The sequence below is a fragment of the Ornithodoros turicata genome, unplaced genomic scaffold (genome assembly GCF_037126465.1).
Source record: "Ornithodoros turicata isolate Travis unplaced genomic scaffold, ASM3712646v1 Chromosome23, whole genome shotgun sequence".
In the NCBI taxonomy this organism is placed as follows: Eukaryota; Metazoa; Arthropoda; class Arachnida; order Ixodida; family Argasidae; genus Ornithodoros; species Ornithodoros turicata.
This window is the reverse complement of record NW_026999342.1, coordinates 1,309,518-1,328,540: the sequence shown is the minus strand read 5'-3', so window position 1 is coordinate 1,328,540 and position 19,023 is coordinate 1,309,518. Positions and strand designations below refer to the sequence as shown.

Sequence of the window (19,023 nt, the reverse complement as noted above, 5' to 3'; positions counted from 1 at the left end):
AAAATTACACCATCGCAAAGGCGGAATTCGAGCGCATGCTTGGAATCATCCGCCCATCCAGCAGCAGCTGGGCTTCACCGCGCAATATGGTGCCCAAGAAAACCGGCGACTGGCGCCCCTGCGGCGACTACCGCGCTCTTCCAGATCGCTATCCTGTGCCGCACATCCTTGATTTCGCAGCCCACCTCGAAAACGCCACCATCTTCTCGAAGATCGACCTCGTTCGCGCCTACCACCAGATACCTATGGCCGAAAAGGATACCCCGAAGACTACCATCGTATTCGCCTTTCGGGCTCTTCGAGGTTCTGCGTATGCCATTCGGGTAAGAAACGGCGCCCAGACGTTTCAGCGCTTCATTGACTCCAACATCCGAGCTCGGCGCGCCGCTGCAGCACGCGAACGGCTTAGAAGATCGAGCGAACAAGCAGCCGAACGCGCATTGGCTGGCGCGCGCATTTGTCGTGTGACGAATTTTTCTTCCTCGATATCAACAACATCAACAACCGTGAGCCACATCTCTACCTTATTGCGCTTGAACGATTCAATTATCGCTGTCACCTCTTCCCACATGGGTGCGAAAAGGCACTTTCTCGCTGAACATCCGGCACAGAAGAAGCACAATACATATAATGGGACGCGCGATCTGTAACATTACATTACTAACATTCCGAAACCATTCCTGACCACGTTTTCATAATCGAACATTTAAGTGCCCTCGCTGTTGCTTCTGCTTTATTCGGCTATCGTGCTGCTGCGGTCAGAACTTGGCTCGTGTTTCTTTTTTTTTTTGATAAATATAACAGGCAGAACGTGAGCAAAGTGCCCTGTTACGTAGAAAGCTTCAGCCTTCATTGTTTGAAAGACAAGAGAGTTGAAATATCAAGTATTTTGTGTACTTACTGGTTGCGGCAAAGTCGCGCAAATCCTAACGCAACGAGGAGGCAGAATCCCATGCTAGGCAAGTAGAGGACTCTCTCAGCTACGACGAAACCGACGGTGAAGAAAACATTCGAAGCTGGAAGGTAGGGAATCACCAGCATGGACAGCGCCTGGAGGATTACATGATGTGAGCCACTGAACAGTGAATATTTTATGTACGTGCCGTTAGAAATGATTACTTATCAAGAGGCTTTGCATCTCTCATGTAATTATGTAACTGACAAGGAGGAACGCCGGAGACATAAAATGAATTGCTTTTCAGATACGTTGCAATGCTTTTATTACACAGCATAGCACGCTCTGCGCCAACCATTGCAACGAATGATAGGGTTATCGCTTCTGACTCGAAGAGAGATGAGGGAGTACACCTTTTTGTGTGAGTTTGGATATATGATAACTAAAAAAAAAAAAAAGCCGTACACGCCTCCCTCACTCCTCGAATCAGAAGCGAGAACCCTATCATTCGTGGCAATGGTTGGCGCAGAGCGTGCTATGTGGTGAAGTTCAGTTTTCATAGTGTAGGGACGTTTTACAGTGCTTTCCAGTGAATATTATGTGTACCACTGCATATAATGTTTTTTGTATGTAGTTGTTTTTACCTAAGCTCTGCGGATAGATGGTGCTATTAGCAGTCCAAATCGCAGTTAAACTTCTATTCCTTTTTCAACAGGACAAATTTACGAACGGCGAAATTGTGTTTTCGGCGCTTCCATCAATAAGGAACCAAGCCTCCGGGGATCAGTGCCAATCCGAAAGAAATATCATATTCGTTTGAAAGCGTTGCCATTATCAATGCTTCAAACACAAGTACGTAATATTGCTCACGAAATAACACCGCTGAGTGCCTAATGAGTTCTAGGCGCTTTGGGGTAGTTCCCTGGCACTGACCTTAAAATTGGCAATATCTGCGCGTTAAATACGTACATCACTTGGCCCGTGATTCTTCACGATCTCGCGCGCGAAGGCCAATCGCAACGTTTATTTGAAATTTCAGCCTAACATCACGGTGTTTACTTGTCGTCGCGTGAAGTTTGCAGCACGTCAATTTGAAACATATACAGTTTGGAAACCCAGCCCACACACTCTTAAAAATGAACTTCACCGCATTGCACGCTCCTAGCCAACCATCACCCCGTATGACAACGTTCTCGCCCTAGATTTGTTGAAAACGGGAGGAGGAGCCTATTTTGTGCCATGCATGTGGCCACAAGCATGTGGCATGCAAGGTGGCCACAAAATAGGCTCCTCCTCCCGTTTTCAACAAATCAGGGGCAAGAACGTTGTCATTCGGGATGATGGTTGGCTAGGAGCGTGCTATGCAGGGAAGTTCATTTCTAAGAGTGCACCGGCATGATAGAAAGAGATAACACAGACACAACTTATCGCGCTCGGCTTCGGCTGGGACCATACCTTCCCTCTCCCGATTTCAGGGACTGTCACTTTTTCTACTATCACTCTGTGGGCTGGGTTTCCAACCTCCTTTCGTTGGACTGACAGCGATTGCGTTCAAAAAGTCATCGCGCGTTCTATATACTGAAGTGCCCCGAGAAGCATGATGTTCGGTTATTTTTCTCGATAGGATAGATCCTCAATATCACTGTCAATTATCATGAATTTGAGTAAATTCGGCACGCTCTTCATGTTGTGGGGTAAAAAAAGTGACCTTTACTTGGCAAATTTCCGAGTTCACTTCGCAAAAATTTACATAATTAAACTTAGGCCCCGCAACGTAGGCCCCGCAGAGATATGAGGTCAAGGGATTTTTTTTCTGCCAATAACTTTTGCCACATATTGGTAACATTTTTATTTCATTTCAATTGACGGAAAGTTAATTTCTTGAACTAAGCTCCGAAATTTCCCAAGGCAACCTAACGTTTTCTTTGCGGAAATGGGTTCCCCGTGGTCATCTTTCTCAGTATAGCACATAATCCCACTCGTAATGCAATGGCAATTGCCGAAATAAATTCGCCGAAAATCCGTGGAAATGAGCCCTTGGCTCCGCCTCTTTTTTGACGGCTCGTAGTGTGAGCGCAAAGCTGCGAACAAAGGAGGTTACATTGACCGGCCACACGAGGGGGGAAGAGGTTACTAGCCGTCGGGCGACCTCATTTTTGATAAGGTAGCTCTGATTCCCGAACTCATCGCGCGTGTTAGTTCCGTGGGTAAGGCTTGTAACCCTTTCCCCCTCGTGTGGCGTCTCAATGTAACCTCCTTTCTTCGCAGCTTTAGGCTCAAACTACGAGCTGTCAAAAAAGAGGCGGAGCCGAGGGCTCATTTCCAGGGATTTTCGGCGAATTTATTTCACCAATTGCCATTGCATTACGAGTGGGATTATGTGCTCTACTGAGTAAAATGACCACGGGGAACCCATTTCCGCAAAGAAAACGTTAGGTTGCCTCTGGAAATTTCGGAGTTCAATTCAAGAAATTAACTTTCCGTCAATTGAAATGAAATAAAAATGTTACCAATATGTGGCAAAAGTTATTGGCAGAAAAAAATCCCTTGACCGCATGTCTCTCCGGGGCCTACGTTTTTTACTATGAATTTCTATCATGGTTGGTGGACCACCCTGTATATACAGGGTGTCTCTTGTAACGTGTCAATAAATTTTAGTTAAAGAGAGCAATAAAAAAAACGACCGGTACTTTTCTGCTACTTGAGTTACAAACAGGTGATACTTTTGGTGTAGTACTTATTGGGACTTATAAGGATATATACAGGGTGTTTCAAAAAACGTGTCATTCGGACTTTATAAAAAAACGGGGCGACGGAAAAATACGGGGTAAATGGCATTTGTGTGACAACTGAATTTGTCATCTTGCAAAAATATTTTCATTTTATTTTAATTAAAATAAATTGAATTTCTTTAATTGAACTCCAAAATTTCCCAAGTCAACCTAACGTTTTTTTTTTTTTTACAAAATTAGGGAGCACGTAGCGAACTTAGTCAGATCCACCAAAAAATCCGCTCGATATTGCAAATGGAACTGCCCAAAAAAAGTCCCGAAATTGAGGCTTCAAAGTTTCGGGTATTCAACGGTGCTCGAAATCAGACGCAAAGGTTCGTGGAGAGGAGGACTTGCTCCTGCCCCCATGAAAGATAGAAGGTCGGGAAAAAAAAAACAGTGCGGGAAAAAAGGGGCGGAATCATTTTTGTTTGCCGCTTATCAACGTATGGTGGAATGTCACCCGCCTTGTTAGCAGCGCGTCTTGTGCTGCACGCCGGTCCGGAGATAAAGTGTTCTAGCTTCATGGGGCAGGAACATGCCTGCCCTCCGCGCACCTTTGCGACTGATTAGGTGCGCTGTTCAATACCCGAAACTCTCAAGCCTCAACTTCGGGACTTTTTTTGGGCAGTTCCCTTTGCAATATCGAGCGGATTTCTTGGTGGATCTGACTAAGTTCGCTACGGGCTCTCTAATTCTGTAAAAAAACAAACAAAAAAAAACGTTAGGTTGCCTTGGGAAATTTTGGAGTTCAATTAAAGAAATTCAATTTCTTTTAATTAAAATCAGACGAAAATATTTTTGCAAGACACTCTTAAAAATGAACTTCACCGCATAGCAAGCTCCTAGCCAACCATCATCTTGAATGATATCGTTATCTGCCCCGATTTGTTGAAAACGGAAGGCGTACGCCTTTTCTGTGACAATTATGAACCGCATAAGTGTCACAGAAAAGGCGTACGCCTCCCGTTTTCAACAAATCAGGGCAGATAACGATATCATTCAAGATGATGGTTGGCTAAGAGCGTGCTATGCGGTGAAGTTCTTTTTTAAGAGTGAGATGGCAAATTCAGTTGCCACACAAGTGCCGTTTACCCCGTATTTTTCCGTCGCCCCGTTTTTTTATCAAGTCCCAATGACACGTTTTTTGAAACACCCTGTATATAATAACGCTTGCTATGCGAATTCATAATTGTGGCCCTGATTTCTGAACCACTTTCACGTGCTTTTTTGTTACATTTCACACTCTTTAGCGAAGGGGGAAAAAAAGTAACATGTACTGCCTATAGGGGAGGAATTTAAAACCAGGGTTGGGGAAAGGTAATCTCTTACCATGACTAAAGGCACCCTGAAGCGATCTTCAATTCGAAGCGCCGCCCTACCGGCCTGTGCACATATACAAAACGTCACTAGAGTTGCCAGGTTGCGGACGTCGGATAACGACGTCACAAGAGGCACAGAGCCCATCGTCCAATCACAGCACAAACTACTGGGGAACACTAGAAGCCAAGCATTCAACCCGACGAGGTAAGCGTAGGTGAGCTGACGCCACGGTGATTGTGTTAGCGTCGCGGGATTTTCTATCCTGGAAGAAAGAAGTTGATTGATTGAGGAATAAAAACAAATAAGTGAAATGAAGTATGCCATGCACTTCTCGTGCTGCGCCTCGTTTTCGAAGCTAGACACAAGACACGTCATGTACACATCCTTTTTCCGTTCACAATTGAGTTCCTATTGAGGCGCAACTTCTTCAACGATATTTATTCCCCCGCTTACTTTAAAGCGACAGTCCGGACCTCCGGAGGGTATTCGGATTGCGACTGCATTCAATTGTCCTCTACACGTATATAATCCCCGTAAAATAGCAAGGGTGAAAACTTCTCCGTTTTAGAGAAAATGAATTAAATCCTACGGTTAACCCATATCCGGTTTCGGTTTTTCGGTGACGTCACTGTTGTTCCTGACGTCACAATTGTACAAGACGACACAACAACAATCGGCGCTTGATTGAGGCGCAAAGTGAGATTTTCAGTTGAGACTTGACCCAGTTGGTATTGGCGATTTGGTTTAATAACTTATGTTATTCCGAACTATGTAGCGTATGTCTTTTGTTATGCAGGTGTTGCTACTGTAACTCAGAGAGATCCACCTGACAAATGTTTATGCTGTGTAGGCCAAATTTTTGACGAGAACGAGGTCGACACTTACTTGTCTCTTCAAAAGGCTTTGGTACTGCACGGAGCTTTTATCCAGGACGATGAATACTGGCTATTCGCAACTGTTTTAGGGGTTCGGTCTCCGCAAACCCGAAAAACGACACTCACGTTGTGTTTTCGTTCTGCACGAACAACACGATGCACCAAACAACACCTGTGCCTCATCCCTCAACACCGTCACATATGCAGTAACCAGTCACTGCTAATAAAAAGCAGGAATGTGTATTGTGAATACGGGAACCATCAACTGCAACGCATAAACCACAACACACAGCCCGCCGAGAGGAGTACAGCCAGGCAAGCAGACGCCGGAAAGACGGGATGTGAACGCTCCTGGCCTCACGACTGCTCGAAGTGCGGCTTTCAGTCGGGGGCAGAAGATGCAAGTTGAAAATTGCATTGCAACTTCTCGGAGGCGAATACAAACGTAATATTTTGCATGATGGCTCGGAAATATGTAAGGAATCATCTGATAACGCGTATTTATTTCACATCTGGGGTCCAGACTGTCCCTTTAAAGACTGTGGGAGGGAAGACAGTTGGTGTTTGCTCGAGTCAACTAAGCAAGCAAAATATGGGTGCAAAGGAATATTTAAAGGTAATTTATCAACAGTAGCATTATTTTCTGACTCGTTTTCTCACAGACTTCGCATAAAATTGCTTTCGAAATCGCCGTCATAGGCCAATAACTTACCTAATTCGCCAAATCACGATCACGAAAAACATGGGTTTCAACACAGATCAGGCTATGAAACGTAGTGAGATTCTGCGCACTGAAAATATAGTTTCACAGGATAGCACACGAGGAACAGGCGCGATTCGGAATTACAGCATCTGTGATGTTATTGTCCACTAAGAAGGATCTTGGCATTCAATCATTGAGAATGACACAAGCGATACAAGTTAAGATACTGGAACAATCATTGCGGTAGTAATTGAAGCAGATATACACTTAAGGTGTAGAAATCATAAAACGTTTAATAAGACATAGTTCGAAGCAGCGAATCATGGCGGGTTGCAGCCCTGGAACGGGCAAAAGATGAAGACAAGAACAGAACACACTAAGAAGCTGCATCGTCCTTTCCATATCCCAGCAGTCTTCACTTTTTGCTGCTTCAACAGGCATCGCACTTTGCACAGCTATAAATGCAAATAGTCTCGCAAAACACCCCGAGAAATCATAGTCTTAAAGCGCTACTGAAACAGGACGGGGAGAGGTACACAACACATAGGCCCTCTCCGTGTACCTCTCATCACCGTGAGAACGTTCTATGCAGTAGCTGGGCTCTTGCACGTTAAAGCTCTGTCTTTATATGGGCATGCTTTAGTGGTACTTGCAACGGTAACGAGAACGCGTATCACTTACAAGTCGGGTTTATCGTTTTCGGCGTTTGCCGAAAAATGTCCCCGGAAAATTCTTTTTAGGAAAAACGGCATATTCCGAAAAATTCTGAAAACAGCTTTAAGTTGGGAACGCTAAGGGAGTCTATCGGTATTGCTGCAAAGTGGCAGCAATACTTTTCTCCTGTGAGAGGGCAGAAAAAAAGAAAGAAAAAAGGAAAATTCCAGTGATCACTTTCCTTTCTGAAAACGTGTCTGGTCTGGTAATTTTTAGGTGAGGGACCCGTTTCATTGTTTGTATTTTCAGTGAAGGGTGACCTCACACCATTATGAACCCTGGCTGGTTAGCCGTTTGCAAGGGTTGGACACGGAGCGCGATCAGTGGCATTTTTGTGTTTCATTCTAGATGTGTCCTTTCCTTCCATTTAATCTCAGTTTTACGGCTTGTGCTTAAAGGAGTACAGAGGGCCATCCAAAATATTTTCAGTTTAAGGCGTCAAATGAAAGTTTGTGCGTCAATTTGCCAATAACACAAAAGGTTATGATGTATGCAATTTTTTCCAAAAAAAAAGAACGCACACAAACATGCCCCGCGCGTTCACTCTCGACACGTGCCGTGCACTCTTAAAAATGAACTTCACCACATAGCACGCTCCTAGCCAGCCACCATCCCGAATGACAACGTTCTCGCCCCTGATTTGTTGAAAACGGGAGGAGGAGCCTATTTTGTGCCGTGCATAAAGGGAACAAAATAGGTTCCTCCTCCCGTTTTCAACAAATCAGGGGCGAGAACGTTGTCATTCGGGGTGATGGTTGGCTAGGAGCGTGCTATGTGGTGAAGTTCATTTTTAAGAGTGTGGGGTGAACGAGGAGGAGAAGGACGACCGATGACGGCATAATGTCAGCGCTTTCCCGTTCACTGGTCAGTCGAGACTAGAGTCACTAAATAGGAGTACAGAGTATCGCAGTCCTCTTCCGCGCCGGAACCGCCGTTCGGTGTCTGTGATTGGGCCAATCGTGTCACGTGGTTTCTCCTTCCAAGAACGCGCTGTCCATGTTGAGTCCCCTCCATCCAAAACCGGTATCCTTTGTTGCGAGCTGGCTCGACGGCGCGCTGTTCTCCGGCGGAGAAGGGGGAGATTGGCGCCCGATTGCTCGGCGACGCAACGGCGCAGGACTCAAGATGGTATCTCACCGGCGTGGCCCAGTGTCGCTACTCTGCTCCCCGTTTAGTGGCTCTAGTCGAGGCCAGCGCCTGTCTTTTGCTTTTTGTCTTGGTGGCTTCTTCCTTTTGTAGCGCGTAAACCTGTTTCCTCGGGGGGAGGGGGGATTCGGGATTGAAAGGGTGACCGTGCGCGTGCAGGATTTCATTGTCCCGCCAGAGGTTCCCTGGGAGGAGTGCCTCTTGAGAGCCTTGAACAGCCGAGGAGCAGATGACATTTCTCTGAACCAGTCAGCGACCGCATACATTATGACGTTAGCGCAAGGTCAGATGATGGTACTGCTATCCACCAGTGTCGCGCATGGTCGTTTTTTTGCGGCCCACTTTAAATTGAATTTCCACAATAATTTTGACTCTGTGGTGTGAATTACTTTTCATGGTGCACTTTACTGGCCTGCTTAACTGTTTTACAGAAAGAAGACAGGGTGTTTAAAATGACTTCTGTGCAACTTTGAGCATCCTGGCCATGCCAATTACCAGCGCAAGTGTTGAACTCGGATTCTCAAAACTCCATGTTACAAACACGAAAGAGCGTGTCGGCATGACAGACGAAAACATAATGGTGTACCTGTGTGTGTATTACAGGTTCTAGGCGTTAATCCTCACGGTAACGCCCGCAGTGTCGGCAGAAATATGATGTTTTATTTGTTTCCGTCTTGCTGCTGCCGGTTCAAGGTTTTAAAGACTGGGCTACATTATTGGGCTACCTCCTGGGAAATTCCTTTGTTCTACACCGAAAAGACAGCTCGGACGATAGTGGCGCTACGGGAACCGTGGGCGCAGAAAAGTCAGGTATTTCAACGGTATATGTCAGGGTATTCAATGTGTCTCCTCCCTTTTTCCCTATACAGCTCGCGTGCGGAGGGTCGCTTGAGAACCCGCCCGCTGCTAGGAGTGATAGTAATTCGTAGCTCCAAGCGTGTTTGCTTGCTGAGGTTATCACGAGGCAGCTGCGGGCATTTGAGTGCTACGTTATATAACATCTCGCAACGGAGACTGCCAAGGCGGGAACGGGGACTTCTTGCTTCGTTGTGGCGTGTAACTGGTGACATGAACGAACGGTTGTTCTTGGACTTGCCATGTTGGGGGCCGCTGTCTACGCGCTGCAAGTAAATCCAGTTACACCTGTTGTCGTCCCCATGGGTTTCGTGTGAATGTTTCAGATAATTAAAATAAATGGCTCTCGAAATGCATATCTCAACACTCGTAAGACTTTACTGTGCATATGCTGAACCCGTGTACACGACGAAGAAGAAACAAACAAATATTTATTCTACAACTCGGGTAAGCGGATCTTATTTCTTCACACCAAACCCCGCAGCGCGTTGTCCTCTCTAGCATTACATCATAACTGATTGCAGTTGTGCTCCTACATTTGACCCATATCTTCAAATCATTACGCATAATTTAAAATTATCTCAGCGATTCCTTAGCAATTCAGCGATTGCTATCCCTTTACTCCTCGTTGCATCAGCAGGGAGACCCCTTATTTTTTCCGGTAACATAGAATAAATACCCCAATTAGGGCATTTATTTTTAGTTAAAAATATTACTACCGAATAATACTTTTTTCCAACTTTTCCGAAACCAAAGTGATGCCGATAAACACGCAAATTTTCAGAAAAAAAAAAGTTGAAGGACGATTAATATAATTATTGCGACGGGAATGCATGAGCATTCGGCCGACCCACCCACCACAAGTATCCACCCCTAGCCACGTCTATCAACACCTAACTATCACTAACTGTTACTAACTACACAGCCACAACAACGGCACAAGATTTCTTCCACGCCAGCGGCGTATTTTGAAACGTTGCTCTCGCTCTTCATTCATCTGGTTCGCCCGCTTTCAGCGCCAAGCAGCAGCATCGGCTGCCTGACGTTGCTTGCGTTGTTCCTGGGTTTCGGCAGCTGCTCGCCTTCGCTCAGAATTCGTCTTCTTTTGAGGCCTACTTATCCTGGAACTCGTAGTCGGTCCACACCCCATTGTGTCAACGGCGAGTCACCGCGAGCGCTTCGCGGCCGCGCCAAGTGTGTCGCCACGGTAGTATCGATTGGGGCGCCATCACTTCGCAAGACTGCTTCATCACGAAAAAAAAAAAAAAAACGGGTTAATAGGTGTACTTCTACACTGGACAAAGAGCGAGCCTACGTTTCTTTGAGTAAACTCATTCTCTTCCATTTAGAATGTGTGTCACGTGGTCACATTCCCTCAACCGCCGGCAAGCATTTCGAAACTTTGAGCGCGAGCTTTGAACCGTTGACCCTTGGTATGGAACACGTGGTATGGAAGCAGCGGAAGGTGGAAGCTGGTGCGTTAGTGTGCGCTTTGTATCAACCTGTATTTATGAAAGTAAGCAACCGTAGAAATATTATGAGTTTTGATGAATGTGCTTGAGTGGGTGCGTGAATTGTTGCGCGTATGGCAACGACAATGACGTACCGCCATGCGACCAGAGAATAAAATTCGCTGACGCGCTGACGCGAGCAGACGTTCGAAGGCGGTCGAGGTCCCACGCCTTGGTGCCACACCACTTCTCTTGGCGGTGTAAGTGCAGCAAATACGTGTGCCGAATAAATCATGCCAGTTGATGCGTGATGCGGATATCTTTTGCAAACATTCTGTTGAAGTCTAAACAGTCTGTGGCTAGTGGATGCCCTCCATCGTGCAGTAGATCGGTTTTGTAGCCACGCTTCATGCGGGTTTTCTTCGCCAGTGTCTTTCGATGTTAAAATGTTGGTGTCTTTGTTCCGTGGTATGCTGAGGCCTGTCGTAGCCATGGTGAGAACATCGGTGTTCGTTTGGTTCGGTAATTCCTTGGGCATTCGTTGACTATTGGCTTTCTGTTTCTGCGACCCTTCGAAGTCATCTGGTCAGGAGTAGTGTTCGCGGTGTACCGTCCTTTCATTACAAATGTCAACGTTATCGGCATTCATCACACGATCCATCGAGTCGTTCGCCATATCTTTTGGAACCTGATTCACATGCAGTGCTTCGATGTGGTCGCAGTAGGTTTTGTGTATCCTGTTGCCGGTGGAGTAAGGACGTTGCAGTGTATTAGCGTCGACCGATGTGACAGCCGGATCATTCGGTGTTTTTTGCCGCCGAGTAACTTGTGTCTCTGGATGTTCGATCACGGCAGTCGGTGTGGAAATATGCTGCTATGGTCATAGCTGCGGAATAAGCTCAATTCGTTCTTGTAGCCGTCGCTTCTGACTTCCGGACTATCTCTGCTTGGAACGTGATAGTTTCAACTCGATGTTGGTATTCCAGCTTCTGCTTGTATTCGTCTTCAAATTCATCTTCGGTAAGTAGAAGCTCGATCTGCCTGTCAACTTCTGTTAGTATTGCGTTAAGATTTGTAAGACGTTCGAGTCGCTCTTCAAATTCGTTCGGGTCCTGTTCGTCGTCGTTCATGCACCGTTCGATGTCATTTAACACGGATGATACTTGTGCGCGCAGAACCTTCTCTTGATTAGCAGTCTAGGTTTCTACATGTCAGTGAACAGCTTCGGTCGTCTGTCGCTCAGTGCACTGCAGTCTTCCTTTCTGATCCGGTCAGTTCGATGAATACTGGTCACGGCACCATTTGTTGAAGAGAAGACAGTACAATGAGATGGGATGAGCTGTTTACTGATGAAGAGAAAAGAAGGGGATGAACTGAGAATATGAGATCGCGTGAGAGGGGACTGGAACGTCGTCGTCTTCGCAATGCGGAGCGTGGAGGTATGCAACACTGCCCATTTCGCCATCCGTCTACAGCCCTTCTTTGCTCAACAACCTCAGCTATGGTTTGTGCAAGTCGTGGCACAATTCAGCATAGCGGGAATAACTCCGGAACTTCGCAAATTTCATCATGTCATTTCCGTTCTGCCCCGGAGGTCACCCTGGAAGTTTCCGACTTGCTCCTTCAGCCATCTGCGACACAGCCTTATTCAGCTCTCAAAGACGCTGTCATCAGTCGGACTATGGCATCGGAGCGCAAAAGACTTTAGCTCCTATTGGTCACCGAAGAACTAGCCGATCGCAGGCCGTCTCAGATGCTTCGCCACATGGAGAACCTTCTCGGCTCTCGAGCCGCCACCTTCGACCGTGGTCTACTCAAAGAATTGTTTCTACAACGCTTGCCGAGCCAAGTACAGATGGTGCTGGCAACTGCTTCAGACCTTGGCTTTCAGGCTGTCGCCGCCCTTGCAGGCAAAGTTATCGTGGTGGCTGGGACCACCGCCTCCGTGGCATCTCTTCCACACACACCTCAGCCACATCAACAAGAGCCTGTGGTGAACCAGATGCATCCCCAAACACCCTCCACCATTGCCGCACTTCCTCAGCCGACTGACTTCTCTGCACTCGCGGCAGAAACGCAATCTGTCCAAAGTCGTCGTGTCTGCACTTCTTCATCGCCGACCACCTTCTCCTCCAAACCGTTACCGCAGGAGATCACGCAGCAGCTCAAACCATCGTGTTCTCTGACAACCATCTCCATGTTCGCGACAGAAAAACAGCGATCCACCCTCCTTACCACCTTGTTGGTATCACGCTAAGTTTGGGGCCTCGGCACAGCACTGCTGCGACCCATGTGGGTGGCCGGGAAACGCCCGAGGTGTTCACTAACGGCGACGAGCGATCCTCAATCTCCCGCCCCAGGTCGCATTTTCTTTGTGCGTGCAAAGTGCTGCGGACTCCGTTTCCTGATAGACACTGGGGCCCAGATCAGCGTATTGCCCGCTACTGCAAGCGATCGCAAGCGACCTGCATGGTACCGCCTATCCGCCGTAAACTGGTCTCCTATCCAAGTTTTCTACGAACGATCGCTCACCCTTGACCTGGGTTTACGCCGTGACTTTCCATGGGTGTTCGTTGTCGCTACCGTCTCACAACCTCATTATCGGCGTCATTATCGGCGTAGATTTCCTGAACCATTACTGTCTCATCAATGACACGTCTCGGTGCTGCCTCATAGACTCCACGACCAAGCTTTCCGTGTATGGTCTGATCCTCCGACACTCTTCTATCGTCGACTCTCCAAAGGGCGTAAGACCCCCCAATGGTCCTCCTCCATACGTCACCTTATTAGAAGAATTTCCTAATATCACCTGCCCACCTGACTGGACACGTCCCGTCCAACACGACGTCGTCCATCGCATTCAAACCAATGGTCAGCTAGCTTTTGCCCGACCCCGCAGGTTGGCACCTGAGAAGCTCGTCATTGCCCGCGCCGAATATCAGCACATGTTGGCCATTGGCATCGCCCGCCTTTCCAGCAGCAACTGGTCGTGCCCATTGGTCCACATGGTCCCTAAGAAGACCGGCGATTGGCGACCTTGCGGGGAATACAGGGCCTTGAATGTCATGACGGTACCTGATCGGTACCCCCTTCCTCATATCAAGGATTTTGCGACCAGTTTGCATGGTGCCCACCAAATTCCCATGGCTGCTGAGGATGTTCCGGAAACCGCCATTACCACCCCATTCGGACTCTTCGAGTTCTCAGGATGCCCTTCGGCTTTCGCAATGCGGCGCAGACATTTCAACGTTTTATTGATGCTGTGACACGGAGGTTGCCTTTCGTTCTCGCTTACGTTGACGACATTCTCGTGGCCAGTTCATCCGAAGAACAGCACCTTGACCACCTGTGCCTCCTGTTTGAGCGCATGAACGAGCATGGCACTGTCGTCAACTCGGAGAAATGCGAATTCGGACGTTCTGCACTCGAATTCCTTGGACATCACCTTGACGCCGACGGCATTCAACCCCTTCCCACCAAAGTCAAGGCTATCATGGACTTCCCACCACCCCAGTCTTTGCGCCAGCTCCGACGATTTCTAGGCATGATCAGTTATTACCGACGCTTCGTACCACACTGCGCCACCATACTTCGCCCTTTGGAAGAGGTGCTCAGGCAGGCCGAAGGACCGTTTACATAGATTTCGGAGCGACAGACCGCCTTTGAGATAGCGAAGTCAAGTCTTGCCAACGCTGAGCTCCTCGCTCACCCCGTTCATGACGTCCCCACGTCTTTAGTGGTAGACGCCTCTGGTCACGCTATCGGCGCTGTTCTTCAGCAGAAAATCGCCGGCCATTGGCGCCCTCTCGGTTTCTTTCGCTTCTCAAAGAAGATCAACAGCGCAAAATACAGCAAAATACAACGCGAGCTCCTAGCGGCGCACTCGGCTGTGAAGTACTTCCGTCACACCCTGGAAGGCCGCCACCTTACACTTCTGACAGACCACAAGCCGCTAGTATTTGCATTCGAAAGATCCAGCTCAAAGTACCCGCCCCGCGAGATTCGTCACCTCGCTTTTCTATCCGAATTCACCAGATACTCGCCACATCAAAGGTTCGAATAACATTTCGGCCGACGCTCTCAGCCGCATAGAGTCCCTCTCCTCTTCCCTTGATTTTTCCTTGAATGTTCTCGAGCGGCTCCAGCAAGCGGACACCGAACTTATCACCTTACGTCGTTCGTCATCATCACTGAAATTCGACGATGTTGCGCTGCCTGGAGCCACATTTCAAGTTACTTGTGACACGTCCGCCGACGCCCCACGCCCTTTCGTCCCTCGCGACCTCCGTCACCCTCTGTTCGATCAGCTACACAATATCGCACACCCCGGTAATCGACGCACGTTGCGACTCATCGCAGCACGCTACGTTTGGCAGCGCACGAATACCGACGCTCGATCCATCGCCACACCGTCACACCTCTGTCGGTTTTTCTCCATCCTGACCCCCGTTTTGATAAGGTCCACATCGATATCGTGGGGCCCTTACCACCGGCCGACGGAAAGCGCTACATCTTGACATGTGTGGACCGATTCACACGCTGGCCTGAAGCCATCCCTCTAGCTGATGCAACAGCTGAATCCGTCGCGTCCGCGTTTGTCTCTACGTGGGTCAGTCGCTTTGGTGTCCTCTCAGAAGTCATAACCGACCGCGGGCGGCAGTTTGAATCACGCCTGTTCACGTCCCTTACAAATATATTTTGCTTCTCTCGTTTGCAGACAACTGCTTACCGTCCCGCTACCAATCGCCTGGTCGAACGGTTCCACCGTACCCTCAAGGCCGCTTTGATGTGTCACGCCAACTCAAACACATAGACCTGCGCCCTACCCATCGAGATCCTCGGCATTCGTACAGCTGTTCACTCCGAGTTGAGTTGTTCTTAAGCGGAACTTGTCAACGCGACAACTTTACGCCTTCCTGCGGAATTCTACTGCTCCCCTCAGCACGACACCGCGTCGCTTTCACTTGGCTACCTCACCCGTCTCCAAGAGGCGTTCGCAAAGTTACGCCCTTCTCCAACACGTTCTACGCAACCACGTCATCCTTACGTTGCCAAAGACCTGTCATCATCTTCCCATGTTTTCCTGAGGACAGACTGGCTTCGCAAGTCGCTCCAGCCGCCATACTCTGGCCCCCGCCTCGTCCTCAGTCGTTTCCCCAAAACCACCACCATTCGGTTAAACGGGCGCGACGAAGTGGTCTCCAACGACCACCTCCGTCCTGCCCACGTCCTCAACCCTGCAGTGTTTGCCACAACCCCCATTTCCTCCCGCACGCTTTCCGCCCCCCACACCCGGGATCGACCACGGAAGACCGTAACCAGTGGATTTCCTATGGAGTGACCTATTACAGTTCAGGGGGTGTGCTCTGTGGCAACGGCAATGACGTACTGCCATGCGCCCAGCGCTCTAGCGCACTCTGCGCGCTTCGGAATGAAATCAGTTTCGTCCAGACATTCACGGTGGTCGGATCGTTCTTCATTCAGTCTGCTTTTGCGATTGTATTTTGTGCGATTTTGTATTGCACAGATGTGATAGAAACCAGTTCCGGATACCCGGATATACGCCAAGCAAGAGCACAATGGTAAAATAAGAATACTCGTATTTCTGCGAAGGTAGTTATTACGTGCAGAAACCGGAATTGCACGATTCACATTTGATCGATTATTTTCAGAACATGATTGCGAACGCGAAGGGACAAGGACGACACACACACACCGAGGCGTTCAGGCGATTATTTTCTGGTCCTCCGAGGTGCAGAGTACTGAAATTGCTTTCCTGGATGCGTTGTGTACGAACGGAAATCCACACTGAAATGCCAAGGAACCGTGCAAATATATAAAGACCGCCTTAAAGGCAACCTTCATGATACTGGAAAGCGAGTCACAAAGCATGCCTCTTCCTGAAGAGGCTTGTTGGGAAGAAACCCTGTGATGTGTCTGTTACCGTATCTTCCGGTCTGTAACGCGCGCGTTATACAGTAAAAAAGTGCTCTCAAGAGGTACTGCGCGTTTTCTAACGGTGCGCGTTATATACGGAAATATATTCCTACTGAGTTCCTTTTCTGGTCGGTGATGTGCGAATTCTAACCTCTTCTAGGGTGTGCAGGTGAGTTGCTTCCAAATCTCTTAGGGACAGTGGACAAAACGGGCGAAAGGGCGCTGGACTTCATAAAAATTAATTATGCTGCTTAGGGATGCTATTAGGCAGTCAATAATCCTGAATGCATTTCAGAAAGATTGAGTGATGGAGAATGGACGCGAAACTATATATGTCTCATATAAAGCATACGCATATATCATACACCGCCTTAGTTGATTGTGTATAGTAGTGGCAGTACAGAAGCTTGTAGCAACATTGCGGTGCGCGTTTTGCACCGGTGCGTGTTATACAAGGTACTTTTTTTCAAGTTCGGTCCGTTTTTAGGGGTGCGCGTTATACACCGGAAAATACGGTAACTATATAATTTTTGCAACGCCTGTGCAGTGTTTTCGAGAAAAGTAGTGACATCATATTCGCATACCTATGAATAAGCTTGATGAATACAGTGTTTCCATTCGAATATATGTGTTTATTACTTTCTGACGTCTTCCTCGTAAACCAGTAGAATAATCAATGGAAGGCACAGAACCACCACCGCGCTCTACCATGATGGATACGCATGAAAACCAGCGTCCTCAGACGAATATGATACCAGCCGCCCTATCAAAAATCACATCGAATGCGCATGCGTAGAATTGGTCTTGCAACCACAGGGGTCGTGTTTTGCGCTGCTGCTGCCCGAAAAACGTCCCCATTGGAGTCTATGGGAATGTTTCCCGTTGATTGTGTACCTGAATTCAGCCCATACGCGCCTTGCTCACCTGTAGGTTCAGACCCGCCTGCTTATCTGGCGCGCTGCCAAGACCGCTTCCGCAGATGTGCTCCTCTCCGTGACGTCACCCACCGCGGCACGCGTATATTGGCTTCCGCTCCGTGACCTTTTCCCCTTACTCTCAACACTCCACTGCCCTCCTTCTCTGTTACGGTGCGTACTTCTCTCTCCACGTTTTCACCACGGTTGGACACCAATAATTTTCCTTGAAACGCCGCCTCTAATGCTCACGCATTAATAAATGCCGAGAACGAGGAAACCTACTGATATACAAAAAAACACTCTTGGACTAACTTAGTTAGAAGTAACTAGTAACTGTAACATTTCAAAGAAAAGCTTCATATCTAACTAGTTACCTTTTTCAGGAACTAGTTACAGTAACTAGTTATATTCAGGATTGTAAGTTTTTCTCATTAATTATGGAAAGAGCTTTTTTTTTACTGTACCCGTTGCCGCATGTTATTCGTGGCTCACACAATTGCTCGTGTGCTCGAAAAGAATAGACCTCTACCTATTTCTAAACAAGTGACGTCATAATGTTTGACTGCGCCACGAGTTTGGTAGAGTTGAACTACGTTCAAGGCTAGTGGCGAGCAAGGTCGCGCCCGAAAACCACGGTCTTGAGGGGATTACGATGGTCTCTGAAAAGGACGTGACCTTTGGTCCTACTTTTCTTTCAATAGGAGGCAGCGAACAATTGACCCATTTCATGACCCAATTCATGACCCAATTGACCCAATTCATGGAACCCAGCCCTCCCCTTCCCATCTGTTTTGGTTTCGGTGTGTCTACCACGTCATGATGACGTTTCTCGGGTAGAGGTTAGATCTCTACCTGTTTGTAAACAAATGACGTCATAATGTTCGACAACGCCACGAGTTTGGTGTAGTTGAACTACGTTCAAAGCTAGTGGCGAACAAGGTCGCGCCTGAAAGCCACGGTCTTGAGAGCATTACGATGGTCTCTGAAAGGGAAGCGACCTTCGGTCCTACTTTCTTTCAGCGAACAATTGCTCATTCGTGGAATCCAGCTTTCCCCTTCCGATCTGTTTCGGTCTGTCTACCAACGCCATGATGACGTTTGTCGGGTAGAGGTTTATTCGACATATTTTTACGTATAAATATTTTGAAGGTTGCCGTAACATGGACGGTGCTGACAACGAACGGCAAAAAAGAGCAACTTGGGTTTCGGGTCCAGGGCGTTCAGGGATTGGTCAACCCGTACCACGTGAGAGTTAGTTTTGTAAAGTTGACGCACATTATCGTTACAGCTAAACGTCATTTTAAAAATGACGTTCACTTCCATAGTTTCGATATTAATAAAGCATTCACCTACTTCGCCGCTACGAGCTACGATACGCGCCGTCTGCAAGGCCGTCTGTGTTATCGCGTTTATTGTCCACGCCGTGAGTGTTTGTT

At 47.8% G+C, this 19,023-nt stretch overlaps 1 protein-coding gene across 1 annotated transcript in view; it reads right to left on the bottom strand.

Annotated features, from left to right (window-relative positions):
• The window catches only part of LOC135373276 (protein O-mannosyl-transferase Tmtc3-like), a 479,430-nt gene that overhangs the window by 87,037 nt on the left and 373,370 nt on the right, over positions 1–19,023 (bottom strand). Inside the window, exons 8-9 of the mRNA XM_064606504.1 lie at positions 4,999–5,251; positions 902–1,050 (exon numbers count right to left, since the gene is read on the bottom strand). Coding sequence (XP_064462574.1) covers positions 902–1,050; positions 4,999–5,251 — 402 coding nt within the window. The remainder of the gene's footprint in view (positions 1–901; positions 1,051–4,998; positions 5,252–19,023) is intronic.